Source organism: Phycodurus eques, chromosome 1 (genome assembly GCF_024500275.1).
Source record: "Phycodurus eques isolate BA_2022a chromosome 1, UOR_Pequ_1.1, whole genome shotgun sequence".
In the NCBI taxonomy this organism is placed as follows: Eukaryota; Metazoa; Chordata; class Actinopteri; order Syngnathiformes; family Syngnathidae; genus Phycodurus; species Phycodurus eques.
Genome location: NC_084525.1, coordinates 5,272,706 through 5,293,086, shown reverse-complemented (window position 1 = coordinate 5,293,086; position 20,381 = coordinate 5,272,706). Strand labels below are relative to the sequence as shown.

Here is a 20,381-nt window from a genome sequence, read left to right as displayed (position 1 = left end):
GTGAGCTACGTCTGCCCCACATTTCTGAGGTTCGGGTTCGAATCCGGGCTCTGGCCTTCCTGTGTGCACTGCATGCTCTCTCCGTGCTTAAGTGGCCTTTCTGCGGGCACTCAGGGTTCAACATGCATGTTAGCGTCATTAAAGACTAAATTTGTTCTTGGGTGTGAATGTGAGTGTGTGGTGTCATTGAACAAGACACCGATGCCCTGAACTGCTCCCCCGGCCGGGTGTGCTTGCTGTGTGCGCTATTATGATGGGTTCAATGCAGAGGAAAAAAAATGTGTGTCCCTGTTAAAAAGATGATTCTTGATTCTACTTCATCTACTGATGGCTGAGACAACACAAAACACCTGCTCTCGCCACCTGACTTGCAAGTGTGCACTTGGCACTTTATTGTCTGACCAGAAACCCCAACTGGGTCATGAGGTCACTTCCTGTTATAAGTGGTGTTATGCCGGAAACGGGTGTCAGCGTGAGCCTCGTTTCAGGGTACAGGCGTGTTCTGGAATCAACCTCATTAGATAAACCAGGGCTGCAAATGGGAATAAGACAGAAGAGCACCTACAAAAAAAAAATTCATTGGCTGGACTTGGTTGACGGGTCACCATTTGAAGAGATGCTGGTATGCTTCGTGACTACTGCTAAGGCACTGACCACTCACATTTACACCTATGTTCAATGTATAGTGTTCACTGAAATAAGTGTGTCTTATTTTTGCAATGTGGGAGGAGGCCAGAGCCAGAGAACATGTAAACTCCACACAGAAGGACAGTCAGGATATGTGCCACTCTATGAGTATAATAAAATCCTTCCATCCATTTTCTGAGCCGCTTCTCCTCACTAGGGTCGCGGTCGTGCTGGAGCCTATCCCAGCTGTCATCGGGCACGAGGCGGGGTACACCCTGAACTGGTTGCCAGCCAATCGCAGGGCACAAACAAACAACCATCCGTACTCACATTCACACCTACGGGCAATTTAGAGTCTCCAATTAATGGACGTTTTTGGGATGTGGGAGGAAACCGGAGTACCCGGAGAAAACCCACGCAGGCACGGGGAGAACATGCGAACTCCACACAGGCGGGGCCGGGGATTGAACCCGGGTCCTCAGAACTGTGAGGCTGACGCTCTAACCAGTCGGCCACCGTGCCGCCTATAATAAAATCAATTAAAAAATATATATATATATATATATATATATTGGCCCATTGATGAAAAAACAATGGCAAAATGTTGAGTCACAGTGAAACTATGGAGGCAGGCCGTCAATGAAACCAGGAAGAACAGCGAAAAATGAGGACTCAAGTCAAGACACAAAAGCACAACAGACACAATGTAGAAAAAAAAAAAGTACTTTTTTTTTTTTTTTAATTAAACTTCTATTTTTATGGGATCTGTATTCGTATAAAAGTTCTAAAGCGCTCAACCTGGGACTAACAGTCAGCGAGGCCATAATGAGCCTCACTTTGGTCACTGACCTAACAACCTGTGCGACGTTAAAAAAGCTTAAAAATGGAAGGCGTTGGGATTATTACAATTGACATCATGTTTACAAGGGACAGATGAAATTAAAAGACCGCAGAGTGTCCATAGGAGCTCGTAAAGGAGCGGTACTCAGAATAAATTAGGTGAAATCCAGTATGTGGCTTGTGTTTGGCACCAGCAGGAGGTGCGTGAGGTTCGAAGGTTCGGATGTATGTGGACGTGCTCGGGCGAAGGCGGCTCGCCGCGTGCCACATGTATTTTCCTGGCACCTGTTTATACGCATTTAGGGTCCTGCATATGCTGGCATTTTCCAACTTAAATACAATAATTATTTCACACGTCCGATTAAATACAGTTTGTTGAACATGATGGGGCTTCCGTAGCGGATTGATTCCAAGCGACGCTGTCGACGGCAGCTTGCGATCGGATTCCATGATTAAGTGGGAAACTGTAGTGAGATGCGCACGCACCACTGTATGACCTTGACCCCAGTGCGTGCATGTCTGCTTGCGCTTTCAGTCACTGTCGCTTGTCTCGCTGCTGGGGTCTCCCTGCACTTTGCTGCGGTGCTGCATGGCTCGGTGGTAGGCCACCTGCACCGACTTGCGGATGTTGGATTTCCTCCCCTCCAGCATCTTCTCCTTGTCCAGTTCCTGGTCCACGCCCAGCGGCACCAGCTTAGAGCGTGGCAGCCACTGCCTACGCATGCACGTACACACACATACACAAAACAAAGAGAAAACATGACTTTCCAGTGACCTAAAGACTTGTTCATGGAGTGCGCATTTTTATTTATTTATTTAACAGAAATGAGAAAATGAAATGAAATGAGGACACCAAGCTCGAAAACTAAAAACCGAAACAGAAAGAAATTACTGTGTCAATTATTAGTAAAATTGCATTCATGGCTATGACTGCCGGCATGGTGAACGACTGGTTAGCACATCTGCCTCACAGTTCTGGGGTCCGGGCTTCAAATCCCGGCCCCGCCTGTCTGGAGTTTGCATGTTCTCCCCGTGCCTGGGTGGGTTTTCTACGGGCACTCTGGTTTCCTCCCACATCCCAAAAACATGGGTGGTAGGTTGATTGAAGATTCTAAAGTTGGTTACTCTTCGCTATAACGCGGTTCCAGACAAACCTATGTGGCAAATGTACTGTATCACCCAATCACTTATCTTGGTGTGTGGCGACTGCACGTACGATAATTTAACATGGCTTTTCAGTCTTTCTCCTGTTAATTACTCCTCATTCTCCCTACGTGATAACGATACGTGTAAGATGTGTAGCTTATTTGCTGTCATGGAGGCGATGATTAGTGACTTCCAACGCGTTGACATTGGACGTGAAGCGAACCTTTGCCTCCGCGGCTCGGCATCATGTTTAGCCGCATTCGTAGCTAGCTAGCCGTAGCTTGTAGATAGCTGGCGCGGTCGCGGTTTTTGCTTGCGTCATCGCAACGTCCTCTTGCGGCCGTCAAAAGTATTTTGACCGAAAACCAAAAATGTACTTTTTGGTGACTGAATTTTTGGTGCATCCCTAGTAGGTACCCAAAAGAATCATTACCTCTGTACAGTTCAGGTGTATTTGCATTTAATCCAAATATTAGGTTTTTTTAAAGATTTATCTAGGTACAATTTTGATCTTACTGTGCAAGAAATTTTCACCAAATCATTTGGTCGTGATGGTCGTCCTTAAAGTATTTTTTAGGAGGTACTTGGCGTAAAAATTTGCATTGCAATTGCATCTGCGGTTGCTGTAATTGTGTTACTTTTGTAACACAACGTTACTCCGCACACAGGTATTCACCCAAGCCTCTTCTAGGCTAAATGACTCCATGACAGACGCACACGAAACCATACGTGTCGGGTTTCCCCCCTCCTCTTCATTTGTCTCTCAAAACACGACTGGCCTATTTCTGTGAAATGTTCTTTCATTGTTTGCTCAGTTTCCGTTAAACCGTGGCCACAAAGTGACATGCATGTGCACAGTCAGGAAAATGAAAAGTGCTTCGGTTGAGTGCTTCGGCGTGGTTCGGTTGAAATGTCGAGTGTTTGTAGCGCTTCGCTGACAAATCCTGATGGCTATTAGCGTTCTAATGACCTTCCCTTCCATGGCACCATACACAACATAATGTGCACAATCGGATGAGAGGATTTAATACAAAAGCTCGGGTCCCAAAGGGTGAGAAAAATGTACACTAAATATCCAAGTTAAGCTGGGGAATTTTGACATCCGCATATTCGCTGTTTGCCAATTTGCATAGAGGCACATTTTTGGGGGAACCTATCCTTGGTTATTTGCCCAAAAACTTACCTTTCTGCTGTTTTTGGGCTCAGGCCAAAGTCACATCTAGTATAAAAATATTGCTTTGGCGGCATCTTGATGCCAGTGAACTATGTTGAAGTGAGGGGAGGAGCTTCATTATGGCAGGCCATCGCCTTGTCTAATTGAAAGTGCTTTGCCCCATCTTATGACATCTGTTGGCAAATCTAACCCTTTTGGTGGGGGGACATAAATTACGCATTTTCACTGTTCGCAGCAGGGCGAACAGTGAAAATCACCGATGAATTGCAGAGGGTCACTGTATTTCAAATTGAAAACCTTCCATGGGAATGACTTGGGAATTGACGGCCATGTACTGGAAAGGTATGATATTCAACTACAACTATCCACATTTTGTTTTGTGATAAGCAGACATCAATGCAAAATAGATCATATATATATATATATATATATAAATAAATAAATAAATAGACTGCCCACACCTGAAGGCTAATTGCTCCATTACCCCCCCCCCCCCCCACTTTACTTGTGCAGCGCTGTATCCCTTGTAACTCAAATTTTGTCTCGCAACAAAAAGCAAAAAGACGAGTGACAGCTAGAAACTCAAAAAACTCAAAACTTGTAGTCAAGGTACCACGTTCTGTAGGTTACTTTAGTCAGGAATATGCTTCAACATATTTCACCCTACTACAGTATATTAAAGTTCCTAATTTAAGAGCCAACCTTCAATTTAATTAATTCACATTAATTCCAATGGAAAATCTACAACTTTGGAAATTTTGCAACCCCAACAAGAAGTGCATCAAATAGTCTGCCTTTACAAAAATAACGTTTAACTTTTAATATCAATGTAACAATGTGTTTATTATTGTGATTGCAGTTTGCAGTGGTGTACAACTATATATAGTGCATCGTACTGAGGGAATACTGCTATAGTTCAAATCTACACCACCGCAAACTACAACCACAATAATAGCTGTCACAGGCCGATTTTTGCTCTGCCTTGTGAGCATACATTTGAGATACAAGCAATGTATGGTGGCAGTAAACTCAACTCAATTCACTTCACAACAGGGACCACTTTGGCAGATCGTGAACCATGTGTTTGTTGCCACTCGGTTAAAGTTTACTCAAAAACTAAAGATAAGGATATAAATGTAGCGTAGCTCCATGACAAAGAAAAAAGGACAAAGCACTAACCAGGTTCTCTTGTTGTCAAAGAAAAGGACCAAGAAGAGGTGCTCGCGGGCTTCCTGGGTCATTTGCTCCCCGAGTTTAAGAACGTCCAGCGGAGGGACGGGGATGGGGACGCCGCGGTGAAACACGCCCTCTCGGGGCATTTTGGGATCGATGATCTGCACACAGTTGTCACCATGTCGAACCCAGAACGGCCACAGTCAAACGTTCCGTCGACTCACCAGAGCGGGATACGAAGGGTAGCCTCTGCACTTGGCCCACACAAGGTCCAGCGCCTCCAAAGACGAATAATCCTCCGACGTCATCCAGCATCCGGACCTGGCACGGCTGCGCACCACTGACAGCCGAGGGGGACAAAGGAGAACGGTCAGCACCAGGCCACCTCTGCATTCTCGGTGCCAACTTGAATTTTTGAACCTCAACAGGACCGGACCTACTCACAGTGTGAAACTCCGCGAGAGCCTCCGACCGAGTACGACTCGTTTTCCGTGCCGGACGTCTCCTCGCTACTGTCGTCCTGGAAAGCGGAACGTGAGAACGACGCCTTTCCTCTGCCCTGCTTCGAGGGCGTCGTACTGTCAACACAAGAGCAGAGGCATATATGACTATGAAGCCTGTAACAGTACAGCATCAAAACAGAAAATCTTGATACGCTTTATGCATGAACGTGTGCTGCCTTTGAAATGGCAGAACAGCGACATGCCCCTACAACTCCCACTTTGGGCCTTCAAACCAGACGAGTAAATCGAGTAGTCAACAAGACCTAGACCATTTGTCAGAAGTGCTTCAAAACCTTTTTGCGTGAAAATCTTCAATAATAAGGAAATTGGGTCTGAATCGCCGTCACCGCAGCGTGAGAGCGGACAGTGGCAAGAGCAGAACATCTGACCTGGTCCGGTCAGAGGCGGCGCTGCTGCTGCTGCTGGTGGTCGACTCGGAGTCTGAGCTAGAACGTGGTAGACGGGTGTCATTTCTGTACACGCGGAAGCTCTCTGTCACGGGCTGGTTCCCCCCGTCAAAACCGTTACTTGGCAGACCTGGGCACACAGCATGGTGAACAAGTTATAATAATATTTATATGGCACCTTAAAAAATTTCTTTACAATGTGCTTTGACAAAAGCGGGTATAGAACATAATGAGACAATCACAAGTATTCATACACCAACAAACATAGACAGCAGTTATCATATGATCTATCGCGGTGATTCTCTAAGTTTTTGTGTGTGCGTGTAAGTGTGTGCACGTTCATTTGTTTCCAGTACCTGGCAGCAGGTCGTCATTGTCGCTGTCGCTGTCCGAAGTGGAACTGGTGTGTGGGCTGCGGGGACGCTTCCTTTGTCTGCCCTGCGACAGCATGGGCAACTGAGGGGGCCCGATAGGGCTGGGGGTGACCCCCACTGCAGCGTAGCCCACGTCCCGGTTTTTAGGGGGGCGTCCAGGCCTTTTAGGAGGTCCGGCCATTTTGGGGTTCTTCTTGGAGAAGAGAACGGATGTCCGTCGGCCCACCTCTGGAGCCAAGGCGGACGAGGACACGCTCAGATCTGTTGCGGGTCAAAACAACAACAACAACTTTTATATCATTTGCAAATAAAGAAAGTACAGTTCAGCCGGACAACGCGAGTAATTGACACCCCCCCCCAGCCGAAAATGTTTTAACAGCCTATACAGTATAGTTCAAACCCTAAATACACAGACTATGATACTAAAACAAATGAATATCATTTCAAACTTGTCTTACAACATTACCCTTAAAAAGAGATGGCAAACAGATAATTAGACTTCAGGGGGGGGAAATAAAAAATAAATAAATAAACAAACACCAGAAGTGCAGCTAAATCACAACAATAAACAAATATAGTCTGCTTAAACTAATAGGCGACAAAAAAATGATATGTTTTCATGTTTTATTGGACCTAATAACCGGTTGGCCCTTAATCCTTTGGCAGCAATAACCTCAACCAATGGTTACTGTAGTTGCAGATCAGACGTGCACAACGACCAGGATGAATTATGGACCATTCCTCATTCCATAAATGTTGAAGTTCAGTAAGATTCCTGGGATGTCTAGTGTGAATAGCTATCGAGGTCACCACAGCATCTCAATCGGGTTGAGATCAGGACTTTATATATAATTGTGTATACAAGCTGGAAAAGGTTATATAGACAGATTTTCTATCAAAGGAGAAAGTTCAGCACTGTTGACTCTCTTCCAAGGAGTGGCTGTCCTGTAAAGATGATTGCAAGAGCACGGTGCAGAATGCTCAAGGAGGTAAGAAAGAACCCTAGAGTGTCAGTTGAAGGCTTACAGAAATCCAATATCTCTTTTGACAAATTTCCCATAGGTAAAACATTCATCAAAAATGGGGTTCAAGAAGACCAAGGAGGAAGTCGTTGCTGCCTAAAAAAAACACACACACCATTGAACAGATGAAACCAAAGTTGAATTGTTTGGGAGGACCACACAATGGCATGTGTGGAAGAAAAAAGGCACAGCTCACCAAAATCAAAACCTTATCCCAACTTTTAAACTGGGTGGAGGGAGCATCATGGTATGGGCGTGCCTTGTTACCTCAGGGCCTGGACAGCTTGCTCTCCTCAATGGAACAAAATAATTCATTTGTTCATCAAGATATTTTGGAAAATAACTTGAGGCCATCCTGTCCAACAGTTGAAGCTCAAAAGAGGATGGGTGCTGTAACAGGACAATGATCCAAAACATAGAAGCAAATCAACGAAAGAATGGAAGAAATTCTGTCGTTCTGGAGTAGTCCAGTCAAAGTCCTAACCTTAACTCGAGTGAGATGCTGAGGCATGACCTCGAGAGCTATTCACAAGCGAGATCCCAGGAATCTTACTGAACTGCAACAGTTTTGTAAAAAATAAATAAATCAAAATTCAAAAATGGTCCAAAATTGTCCACATCTGATCTGCAACTACAGGAAATGTTTCCCTGAGGTTATTGCTGCCAAAGGAGGCTCAACCAGTTATTACAGGGTTCACTTACTTTTTCCCTCCCTATCCTGTGTATGTTTCTTTTCAATTGAAATATGAAAACAATTGTTTGTGTGCTATTACTTTAAGTAAACTTTATGTTTACCCTTGTGATATAGATGAAGATCAGACCACATTTGATTACTAATTTATGTAGAAATGTAAGAAATTCCAAAGGGTTCACTTACTTTTTCTTCTCACTGTATTTGAAAACAAAAAAACCTCGAGTCTTAAATGTATAGAAAATACTTGTGTCTGTGCAGTAAACATGCGCCTTTAAGAGGCGTGGTCTGGTCAGGTGTTGATTTTCTCAATATAATGAGACTGGTACGTTCCACCAAAAAATAAAATCATCTGTGAAATAGTGGGGGCACGAGCGCTGAAACCGCAACACAGCAGAGAACGCTATATCACTTCAACATACTTCTTTGACACCAATGTACTACCAGTACTTTCCTATTAGACAGGGCTTTGGTGCCATTTTGTTGCATCTCAGATCATTTAAAAAAAAAGGCAAACAGGTGAGGGTTCATCAGAAAGCTGGGGATTAGTTCCACAGAAAGATGCAACTGGGTAAATTGTTGACAATTGAAGCACGACTATGCGATATATTAACGTACTGACCCTTTCCACCGAGCTCTTGACTGCTGCTCTCTTCCCCTTCGTCGTGGTGCCCCGCAGACGACGGGCGATGCGGGAGCAAACCCCGATCTACTCCTACTCCTCCTCCAAGACAATCCCTGGCCCCCGAGCCCCCTTCTCGCTGGTGAGCCAGCTTCCTTTTGATGACGCTGAGCTCCTTCCTGAGAGCTTTGGCTCTGCGAGACTGGCCGATGCTGTGCTTCCCCGAGCTGGTCTCCTCCAGACGCGCCTGCACGTAATGCAGCTGCTCCTCCAAAGGCAGGCGCCGCCTGTTCTCTGGCAGGAGGAGATCTAGGGACAAACCAAAAGGATGAAAAGGTCTGCGCATTTCAAATTACTCACGAAAGGTTTGGGATATTCAGCTTTTGCCGGAAATTTCAGGATGAACCTAAAATGTAGTATAACCTATATAGGTTAAGTTCATTTGACCTCCTCTAAACTTTTGAATGCATATGTCCAACTGTTCAATGTTTCAAAACTTTTTGCACAACTGGATGTCCTTGACAGATCAATTTTCAAAGACATCCACTTCTATGCCATTCTGCGACTCTTCCAGTCTCTTTGCATAAGGGGCATCCACAGTCAAATAATGATTGAATAAAATGTATTTCAATTTAAGTTTTCTGGTCTGTGCTTTATATTGATTTTCTTTTTTAATCCAATAATGTCCATGATTTCACAGTCAAAACTGCTCAATTTTCGTGTTTCCTGTTCAAATACACGGGGAAGATGTGAAGTGTGGCCGCGTTTTTTTCGATTAATTGTTTTAGTTTAAATACACATGCTTAAAAACAAAAAACCTATAATCTATCGTAATCATTTTTTCTGCCCCCCCCCCCTTCTCATGCAATAGACTAGTGCGTTGCAGACTCGATTCAAACATCAGGTCAGAAAATCCCAGTTTACCGATTCCAATTTAGCGCGAGGCTGCTAATTGAACTCTTGACTCTTAATGTCAATGCCTCACCAGCCAAGAAACGTACTGCACGTCACTGCTGCTGATGACCCTCTCACCGTGGTACTGTTGATCAACTGCTAGGTGTCATCTTGGTCCCATGATGCCAAAATGTGAGTAGCATGATGAAGAGGACTGTTTAAATACCAATTCTAATTCAACCAGGACATTTATCCGTCCATTCATGGATCAACCAGCTGTTGTATGCATTTTGCCATTCAGCTCCTTGTCGAAAAGTACTGAAACATAGAATAGTTGGTTATGTGCATTCAAAAGTTTAGAGGTTAAATTAAGTTCACCTGTAAAGGGTCATCCTAACTAATATTCATACATAACTTTACATACTTTTCGTGAGTAGAGTATGTGGTACAGTTCAAATGATAGGGCGCAAGGCGACTTCTGATGTGTGTGCTTAAGGACGGCAACCTCCTTTTTTCTGCAGTAGCCAAAAATTGAGAGGGGCTCGCTCACCATCTTCATTAGACGACAATGGCCAATCTCGTTCTCTTTCCCGTTCCCGCTGGCGCGCCCGCTCTTGTTCCCGTCGAGTGTCCGGACTGGCCTCTCGAGGGAGGTGCATGCCGGTCTCGTAGTCGAAGCCGATCCTGTCCGCTTGCCGCCTGGCGGTTCTGATGACCACTCCGCCCATCTCTCTGAGGCGCAGGGCGGCCCGGTAGAACACCGTGTCCTTGGCGTTGTACTTCAGGCAATTGTTGACAATCAGACCAAAGTCACCCTCGAATGCCTCAAAATTCAAGTAGCGATGGGATTCCAGAAGGTTCCACATTGTCTGGAAGTCCATGGGAGTGTCAATATGGTCCAAGTAGTCCGGCACCTGCAGAAACAGAGGGTAAATGAGTCATAATGAAAATCAAGGGTTCCTCTATGTTGAGTTTTCATGAGTTTCAAAATACACATCTATAAAAACATTTAGCAGATTATAACACAAACGTCATGGGATTAAAATCTTATTTGTCAACGAGATCAGGAAATAAAGACAACATAAAACAGATGTGCTTGTGTCAACAACCTCGGCAAGGGGCACGGGCTCAGTGAAGAAGTTGTTAGTGTCTCTTTCCTGTAACTGCTCCAACGTACTCCTCAGCAGCACCAGGAGGGGAGTCAGCTGCATCTCTAGTGTCATCTGCTGCATTTTAATCTGAATACAGAGACATGTTAAGCAAAAAAGAGGCTGCTATTTGAAGTGAGCACTCTGACGCATGTCAGTTATAGTGACCAGTGAGTCCTAATCTTTATTGAGCCAAGACACTCATTTAAAAATATAACACAAGTAGAGACACAGGTTAATTATGTATCTTCTGCCATCTATTGGAAGAACATTGAATTTTTCTGCCTGTCACTATATGTGCGTGTCATTGATAGATGAACAAGAATGTTTGGAACAATTAGGTGAAATAAGATCATTTCCCCTGGCAGACGTGATGATCTCTCACTAACATGCCGTGGCTCAAAGGTTGGGAAATGTGTCTCACCGTCTCCCTCTTGAGTTTTTCTCTTTTGCGGATGAGTTCCACAAGCAGCCTGGCTCGCTCCAAATCGTGTCTTAGTCGTTGCCATGCCTTTAACTGCTCCTTTAAAACCGTTTGTTTCTCTTCACAGTCCAACTGCAGCAGAAAAATTAAACGTGAATGTGTTTACGATGCATCGTAAATAGGACAGGAAAGACCGCATACATTTTGAAAACAACAATTTGTCGGTAACAGAGGTGCACACGCCGTACCACAGGAAGTTGGGCTGAAGGCTGCGGCGGGATGGGCTCAATGTGTCGTTGTGACTGTAAGTGTGTTTGAAGCCGCCGCAGCAGCGGTACACCGTTGCGGCTTTGCCTCTTCAGAGTCCAGTAGCTGTGAAGCCGTTGCATGAACTGGCTCTTCCTGGGTACTGTTAAATTGCTGGTGATTTTGCTTAGCCTGAATCAAACCAATCAAACATTAGTTAAAACTTGTATTTGGCTGTCATGTCGCATCATATATTTTTTTCGGTTGAAATTTCAGGATGAACCGAAAATGCCGAATTGGCCTTGTGTAAACTTTTGAATACATCCCCAACTGTTCAGTGTTTCTGTCGCCTACTTTTTGCACAAATTACTATTCTCTAACAAGGAGCTGAAAATCGAACAATTTCCAAGGACATTGACAAAATCATGTTTGCCATTATTTTATCGATAAGGCATCACCAGCATCCTAAAGTATGTAGGAGAAAGCTCAACTCTTGTGTTTGAAATAGGAAGATGATACATCCTATAAACGGGTATAATCTGGCCCCAGATGACAAATATATCCTCTAAAATGTAGTCGCTGCCCTCTGAGATGTTGTCTTGGGCTCATAATGCCAAAATGTGAACAGCATGAGGAAGAGGACTGTTTAAATACTAATTATAAATGAACCAGGAAATGTATTGGTGCATCAACCACCTGTTGTGAATTTTGCTCTTCAGTTCCTTGTTGTCAAAAAGCAAGTTGTGCAAGAAGCAACAATTGGACATGTGCATTCAAATGTTTAAACAAGGGCAAATTAAGTTCCGCTGTCAAGGTTATTTTGCATTTTAGGTTCATCCTGAAAGTTGCACCCAAAAGCCTAATATGATATCCCAATCAAAATGTTTGTGGGTATTGTATGTGTGTGCCGAGTTGTACCTGTGAGGTGGTATACATGGCACTGACACCACTGGAGCAGCAGCTCTTCTCTCAGCCAAGATCTTCCTGGCTCTCTTCATCTTCAGCCTGGACTTGGCCTTTGCCCTCTTGGCCCGCTCGGAGCTCCAGCCTCGGGAGTCGTCATCGTGGCCGACGGCGGGCTCGTCGTCCTCTTCCAGTTCTCCTTCGCTCTGTGACGACGCCACACTCGTGCCGCCGACTCCTCCCAAAGGTCGGGCGGATCCTGGGGGCGTGTGGATGTCGCAGTAAGCCGTTTTACGGACGCTGAACGAGGTTCCGTTGGCCCCCGTCTCTCGGACGGGTTCCATTTTCATGTAGAGGCCCGCCTGCTGCGCGCACGTGACGTGGAACGCTGTGTAACAGTTGGCTTTGTGACACTGAATGCAGGCGCCAGAGCCCCGCTGCTTGCAGATGTAGCAGGTCAGCTTCCAGCGTGCAGGCGGGATGTGCTCAATGCTGTCGATGGGCTCCAAAAAGACTGTGTTAGCGAAGCACACCTGAGAGGCAGAAAAAATGAGGGCAGAGAGCAGCAAGTCATTGTACAATGTTTGCATTAAATGTTGAACTACTCCTGTCGCTGCTCAAGAAAATAAAATAAAATAAAATAAAATACAGGGCCAAGCTAAGCCAAACTCGTCATAGCTGCTGAGCATCATCACTGGAGCAGTCGCTTTTCAGTCCACATGAAAAGAAGAACAAACAATAAATAAGTGATGTAGTTACATACTGCAGCACTGCCCAAATAACACTGAGGTGGGATGGCTGTTGCGCACAGGTGTCAATCTCAAGGCCCACGAACCACATCCAGCCATCTGTGTCATTTCATGCTGAACCTCTGCTCAAATCGACTTGAGCACTTGGCACTGGGTCATGAAACATCTTAGCCAATGTGGCTGAACAGTATAAAAATCTCCTAGCCACACTTGTGTGTAGTTAGCCACAACATCACGTGTGTTTAGGTAGCTAAACCTTTAGCCACACTTGGCCAGTTCTCGTCATTGGGAAGATGAAACGCTTTAACGAGGTGGGCCCAATTAAAACTAGCTAGTCATCAATTAAGAGTAAGGCTAAAAGATATGGGAACATACTCTTAATTGAGAGTTTTTGTTGTTGTTGTTTCTTTTAAACAAATATTGCGATTAGGATTTAGCATGCGATTTTTCGGGAGCAAGTTTGTGATCTTTAGCATTTTTCACTAAACACAAGAAGTAAATTATTCTATCGTATGACCAACACAACACAACACAACACAACAATGACATAACTCTTTCCTGTAGGTCAGGCCTAAATGTTATGACGAATTGATATAAAGAACAAACCTTTAGTTTACTATTGAATTGTAAAACGAAAAACCTTTAATCACAGTAGAATATTGACTTATTGATTGAACTACATGCTTTGTAAAAATGTAATACAGTATAATGATGCTCTTGTCCGTAGCATTAGCACTGCTGTCAGTGTCAGCCGAGTATAGAGATAAAGTGGAGAGTGACACGAGTGACACATTTCATCACCAAGATGTGAGTATAAAAGCGGTTGAAATGGTAAACTATATTAAATGTTGATTAGTGTTCTTAATAATTACAGTAAAAGTGTTAAAATCGATTCAGTTGTTATTAGATAATCCTCAGGAAGCATAAGGACTTTATATAGAATTTACTCAAATTCAAACTATTTGGTTGAAGATAAACATTAATCTCAATCTTAGGTGGTAAATATTACAAGGCTAACTTTAGCTGTCGGATAATTGTAACAGATTTCGAAAGCAGGACAAAGTGGTCTAGATGACATAAATGGGGCAGGTGGGGTAGGAGTGGGTTGTGTGACTATGTTTGCCGTGGACCCCCAAATGACTAGCTAGTTACGCCATGCTTCAAGCCAGCGCCCCCGCCGCTCAGCATGACAACCAACCAAAGTGGGATTAGAGGCTCATGGAAGCTCACCTCCGGGATCCAGAGGGCGCACACGACGTGAGCCCAGCGCGCGTCGTCCGTCTGCTTGAAGGCTCCTCCCTTGTTGGGGCAGAGGGCGCAGTCCACCGCTCGACTCGGCGACTGCAGGCAGCGACGACACAACCACTGGCCCTCCGGGATGTACGGCACTCCGTAGCACTCCTGGTGTACAGCCAGGTTACACATGTCGCAGAAGAGGATCACGTTGCTGTTCTGACACTCTCCGTCATTACAGATGCAGCATACGGCGTCCTCGTCGATAAGGGTACTGGGGTCTGCCTGGTAGAAACAAGAGTGAGTTAACATGAGAGGAAGATACTAGGGCTACAACTAATGATTATTATGATAATTGATTAATGAATAATGTACATTATTTTATACATATTTTATATATCGCTGATTTATTCAAAAACATTACCAAAATGACACTGTTGAAAATACACAAGTATATTTGTATAGTCCGTAATGACAAGCGTCTCAAAAGGCTTTACAGGCCCAGTTGACAAACATAAATTGATGACGATTCAGTTACTGGTTTGGTCCATAACATAACAGAAAATGGACAAAAGTCAAAAATGCGTCTGTCCTTTCCAGTGCACCAATTGGTCGAGTACCTTATTATGGCTTTCAAAGTAAGACTCCTTTTCTAGCCGGTCCATGAGGTACTCAAAGACCTCCTGAGGGATGGGAGTGACGCCGTCAAGCCGCCGCTTGTCGTTCATGATGTCGAGCCAGATGTAGTCCTCCTCGTCGATGTCGTACTCCACCTCCTCGTCCAGCTCCTCCACAGACTTGTCGATGTACCTGAAGCAAAATGTGCGCAGCGTCACAACACTGATTCCTGACCGCAGTGGCATGGCGTGAGCGATCAGCAAGTGTCTCTACATAAAACGATCCATTTTCACTTGATTGCTCAGAAGATTATAATTTAGCCACGGCAAATAATGGGATCATTGTTCATCTATTCAGCAGCCAGCAACATATAGTGACACACAGACAAATGCTCTCCAAGCAAATGGGAAGGTACAATTAACCTATAGCTATGACTGGACGATTAAATCGATTTTGGGGTTGGAACTGTTGAAGCCAAAAGGAGAACTCGCGCTAAGAAACACACAACATGAGCAAAATTGTACACGCACATGTGGCGAAGCCTCTCGGAAAGTTCCACGACCGACCCAGACTAAATTTAGCCCCATCCCAACATACAAAGCTGTTATCTCAGTCAACATGCCCAATGACCCCATCATCTTGAGAAACAAGCTCCAGACACCATGCTCAAGGTGGAAATCCACAATAAATATTTTTTATATGTAGTTTTACCCCTCCCACGCACTGTAAACACATTGGAAATGTATTTGACCACAAAAAAATATTGCCGTGCATAAAATGTGTAGAAAATAACTGTACAAATTGCAGTGTCAATGTGCGAGATATGTGCCTTTAAGAGGCGGGGCTTCGTGGGGTGTTGTGTGACGTTGAGATGGATCTATTCAGCATACTTTCTTGATACCAATTACAGTACTATTCTACTACTTTCAACAGGGAATGGGCGCCATCTCAGGGTGTTTCAGAAAGAGCACAAAAACACAAACAGAAGAGTCTTTTGAGCAAATCGCTGGGGATGGGTATCACAGGAAAAACAAGCCAGTAGAAACAATACTTGGAGAATATGTGGGGATTACTACGTATACTTAAATGAAAGCCAAAACGAAAGTCGGACCTGTAGTAAGACGACGGCCGGGGAGGAGCGTCAGGTCTCTCTTGGTCCAGTTCTCGAAAGACGGCCTCGGGCAGCTTGACCGCGGGCCCCGACTGAGCACCGTGGTGATGGGACAAACCGTCCTTCTTCTTTTCTTTACTTTTATGCTTCCCGGATTTGGGCGTGGCTTTGCCCCCGTTGGAGGAAGGCATATCGGGCCTGTCCTTGCTGGCGCCGCCCAACTCGCCACCTCCGGCTCCGCCGTCACTACCGTTACACACGCCTGTGGAGTTGGCGCCAGTGATGGACGGCGGGTCATTCTCGGCATCGCTGTCCTCCTCCGACACGACGTCGATGTTCTCGAAGATGCTGATGCGGTGAATGCGTCCCTGGATCTCCAGCTCCACCATGCGCTGCGCCTGGGCGTAGGTCATCGTGTCTCTGCCGGGGGAATGCGAGGGCTCGGAGCGACCGGGGCTGCGAGGCGTGTTCCCGCCGTGCCCCTGCCCTCCTTGTCCTCCGCCGCCGCTGCAGCTGTCGTCCATATCCAGCGACCCGGCTAGCGACACACGCGGCGGCCGTCCCTTGCGCTTCTTCTGGGGCACGGCCTGCGCTGGAGGCGGGTTGTCGTGGTCATAGTGGTAAAGGTGGTACTCGATGCCGCTGTAGCTCTTGTAGACTTTCCGGCAGCTCTCCACGGGACACTCGTAAGGCGGCTTGGTGGCCCGCAGGTTATGACAGAAGGTCTTCACGTCAAAGTCCAGCCCCATGACGGCAACAGCCACGGCGGGGTCAGATGCCGCTCAGGTTTACATCTGGAAACAAGGTGACATTGCAGGAGATTTCAAGTTTGTGTGTGGCACTTTGCAAAGTGTGCGTAGTTCCCCATCGCAAAAAATACCAAACAAAAACAAATGGTTATCCTGCACTGTAGTCTGTAGTAAAAAGTTGTAAGACTGGTGTCACAAAAGATGGATTTAAAATCCCAACTAGAGTACAAGTTTTCCCTTCGGAAGTAATCCCCCTGGAGTCGCACTTTACCAGCCTTCTTTGGCACGCCTTCATGCGCTACTCGAAGGATTCTTTCAGGATCGTCCGCAGCTCGTCCATTATCCCCGTCCATCTTGAAGTTGTCCACCTGTTCAAAATGGCTCCCCTTGATGACCCCTTGAGCTTGGCATAGAGGAAGAAAAATCCACAGAGTCAGATCGAGTGACACGGCCAGGAAGTGTCAGATGCTCACGTTGTCACGGAGAAACAGCCGTGAGTTGTCCTGCCACAACTCTCGTCTCTTCTCGCATACTGAACCAAGCAAACGCCGCATGACCTCTACGTAGACGTGCTGCTTGATCGTCTGGCTTACACTGAAAGGGACAACTTGTACGTCGTAGTTTTTCTATTATCTTTAGTGACACCGGTCCTGGAACTTTTTCTGACACACTTTGTGCACTAAAACTAGCGTACAGAAGAGGAAAATAGGCTACGATGCTGCTCTGAGATGATTACTCAATGGACCTCATTTCTAGTGATTCAGTTGGACTAAATGATGGATGATCATTCAGTTTGTCATTATCTGCTGCAGATACACACAAAATGCTGGTGCGACTAAACAGTTACTGTTTCAAGAATTAAAACAAAAATAGAATATAAAACGATAGTAAAAACATTGGTACCGCTACCACTTGTATGACGTTTTTTTTTTTTTGTTTGTTTTTTTAAATGTACATTTTCATACGATTATCTTTGCGTATCCCGTGTGTTTATGCCTGGACCTCAAGTGTGTAAACAAAGCTATTTGACGTCTGCATTCACGCTTACGTACGCTTATAGCACGTATGCTAGAGCAATTGGGTTTTTTTTTTTGGGGGGGGGGGTTCAATTTCACGGTTGAACCCGTTGACCAGCTGCAAAAGCATTACTTTGGACGCAAATTGTTGAGGACGAAACTTCCGCACAAAGCATTGGAATGTAGCTTAGCCGTTAGCTTAGCATGTCGCCGCTCCTATTTCACACACAGGCGCTCATTCCGCTCTCAATAAAACGGCAAGCAGCCATCCGAAGTGCAACAGCAGAGAGCACAAAAAAGGGCTCTTGAGTTTTTCAGCGGCCGACGTGTTTTCTGTCATCCGGTTTCGGTGTTTGTCACCGCTGCTACACGTTAGCTGCATTCGCGTTAGCAACACACCAGCGATCACTGGAAGGGCAATTTGGGCATATTTGACACGCGACCAACCGAGGAGGGTGTAACACGCTCCCGGCAACTTGACTTGAGCTCAACTCAAGCAAGCGTTCGTTCCCCTCCAACGACCTCACGCTGCGTTCGCCCTCCGACTCGAATGCGCATCGAGATGTCAACATTCCGCTCGCTTGCGACGTGATGACGCTTTTGCTTTGCCTCGCGGAGCTCCAATTTTGAACGAACCCCGGAAAACGTGACCCAACGGGGCCACGAAACGCCACAAAGCCGCAGCGCTCAACACTTACTACTTGGACGGAAAGCTTCCATCGAATCGAAGGAAGCCTTTCAAGGCTCACACATCGACGGCAATTCGTTCACAACTCCCACGAGGCGTCGTGCGAGGTGAGCGTGGGATTGTTTGACGAAAGCACGGAGCGGTCTCCCAGTCGTTGCACTGCGTGGGGGAAATAATTCACTCGGTCAATGGACCCGCTCGCCTGAACAACAAAACAAAACAAACTACAAAAAAAGAGGCAGTAAAGAGAGGTTGGTGGGCGCGGCCATTGCTGGAGCGTCTCGGACGCGAAACCGCACATTCGACACAAAGAGGGAACCTTTTACTCAATAGAAAATGGCCGCTAGAGGGAGCAGTTGGATTATTGACCAATTTTGACACGGATCGGCTTGTTTTTTTTTTTTTTTTTAAAAACATCAGATGTGCAGCCAGTGATGCCGGTAACGCGTTACAAAGTAAGTACTCAAAACCATTCCACCATTTTTGAGTAACAAGCAAAATAACACGTTACTTTCCCCAGGAGAATATCAATCTACAGTTACTGTTTAGCAAATTAGCAGCGCTTGAATCATCAATGTCTCTGACTAAATTGTGATTTGAGCTTACTGTTGACTTGAAAAATTGCAGTCTCGGCATACACTAGCGCATAACCAGTCCTGCGCACTTCAAATTTCTCAACAAGTACAAATAAGCGATTGAGAGGTGATTATTGATTCCACAAAGCACAGTGACGGTGCAGACCATAAAAGTGCAAAGAAATGCACGATGTCACTATCGCCACACAATTTTTGTTATTTTACATTGTAAAAAGTGTATTTGATTGTTGGTGCGTTTTTATTTACACGTTAAGAATACAGTTTTACTGGCGGTCGTATTGCGCAATGCATTGTGGGTTAATTATTCAATGTGTGGTCATCAATTCAGAATCAGAATCAGAATCATCTTTATTTGCCAAGTATGTCCAAAACACACAAGGAATTTGTCTCCGGTAGTTGGAGCCGCTCTAGTACAACAAACAGTCAATTTACAGAACACTTTGGGGACATAAAGACATTGACAAAAAACAATTGTGCAAAAAGATGCAGAGTCCTCTAGCACTTAGAGCAGTTCGAACGACTAATATTGCAATAGTCCGGTGCAATGACCATTGTGCAAAGGGCGCTGAGACTTCAAGGAGTGTATGCGGTTTAAAGTGACGAGTAGTGCGATCATCTGGGACAATGTCGGTTGTGCAAATGTTACAGATACTCCTCAATCAGTGTGCAAATGGAGCAGATGCTACTCTGGCATGAGTGGCCAGTATATGCAAATAGTGCAGCATGGCGAGACAACTACAGTGAGTGCACGAGTAATAAATAATTGGCCCCACAGAAATGTGACAACGAACTCAAGTCAAAAAATTGCCAGCTTGTTGTAATGGAATTATAGGTTAGGTGTTTAAGAAGTTGATCGCAAGAGGGAAGAAGCTGTTGGAATGTCTACTAGTTCTAGTTTGCGTTGATCGGTAGCGCCTACCTGAGGGAAGGAGCTGGAAGAGCTGGTGACCGGGGTGCAGACGGTCCGAGAGGATTTTGCACGCCCTTGTCTTAGTTCTGGCAGCGTGCAAGTCCTCAATGGTGGGTAGGGGGGTACCGACAATCCTTTCAGCAGTTTTGATTGTCCGTTGCAGTCGGAGTTTGTCCTTTTTTGTAGCAGCACCAAACCAGACTGTGATGGAAGAACACAGGACCGATTCGATGACCGCTGTGTAGAACTGTCTCAGCAGCTCCGGTGGCAGGCCGTGCTTTCTCAGAAGCCGCAGGAAGTACATCCTCTGCTGGGCCTTTTTGAGGACGGAGTTGATGTTGTTCGCCCACTTCAGGTCCTGAGAGATTGTAATTCCCAGGAACTTGAAGGTCTCGACGGTTGACACAAGGCAGCTGGACAACGTGAGGGGCAGCTGTGGCGAAGGATGCCTCCTGAAGTCCACGATCATCTCTACCGTCTTGAGCGTGTTCAGCTCCAGGTTGTGTCGCCCGCACCA

The 20,381-nt window shown here is 45.5% G+C and overlaps 1 protein-coding gene across 7 annotated transcripts; it reads right to left on the bottom strand.

Moving 5' to 3' along the window:
- Positions 1-1,334: 1,334 nt before the first annotated feature.
- On the bottom strand, positions 1,335-18,661 carry brpf1 (bromodomain and PHD finger containing, 1). 7 transcript variants are annotated; one of them, XM_061673560.1, is made up of 16 exons: positions 16,921-18,661; positions 15,906-16,699; positions 14,797-14,986; positions 14,174-14,461; positions 12,210-12,727; positions 11,294-11,483; positions 11,046-11,177; positions 10,583-10,711; positions 10,024-10,387; positions 8,580-8,888; positions 6,227-6,505; positions 5,853-6,000; positions 5,405-5,538; positions 5,185-5,300; positions 4,967-5,121; positions 1,335-2,182 (listed from the first exon to the last, which is right to left on the bottom strand). In XM_061673560.1, the coding sequence occupies exons 2-16, from the start codon at positions 16,652-16,654 to the stop codon at positions 1,999-2,001; spliced, it is 3,885 nt and encodes a 1,294-aa protein (XP_061529544.1). In that variant the 5' UTR covers positions 16,655-16,699; positions 16,921-18,661; the 3' UTR covers positions 1,335-1,998. The 7 variants fall into 7 exon arrangements, with proteins under 7 accessions (XP_061529544.1, XP_061529539.1, XP_061529545.1 ...); XM_061673555.1 differs by having other exon boundaries at positions 16,926-18,661; XM_061673561.1 differs by having other exon boundaries at positions 15,906-17,057; positions 18,118-18,661.
- Between the last annotated feature and the right edge of the window lie 1,720 nt (positions 18,662-20,381).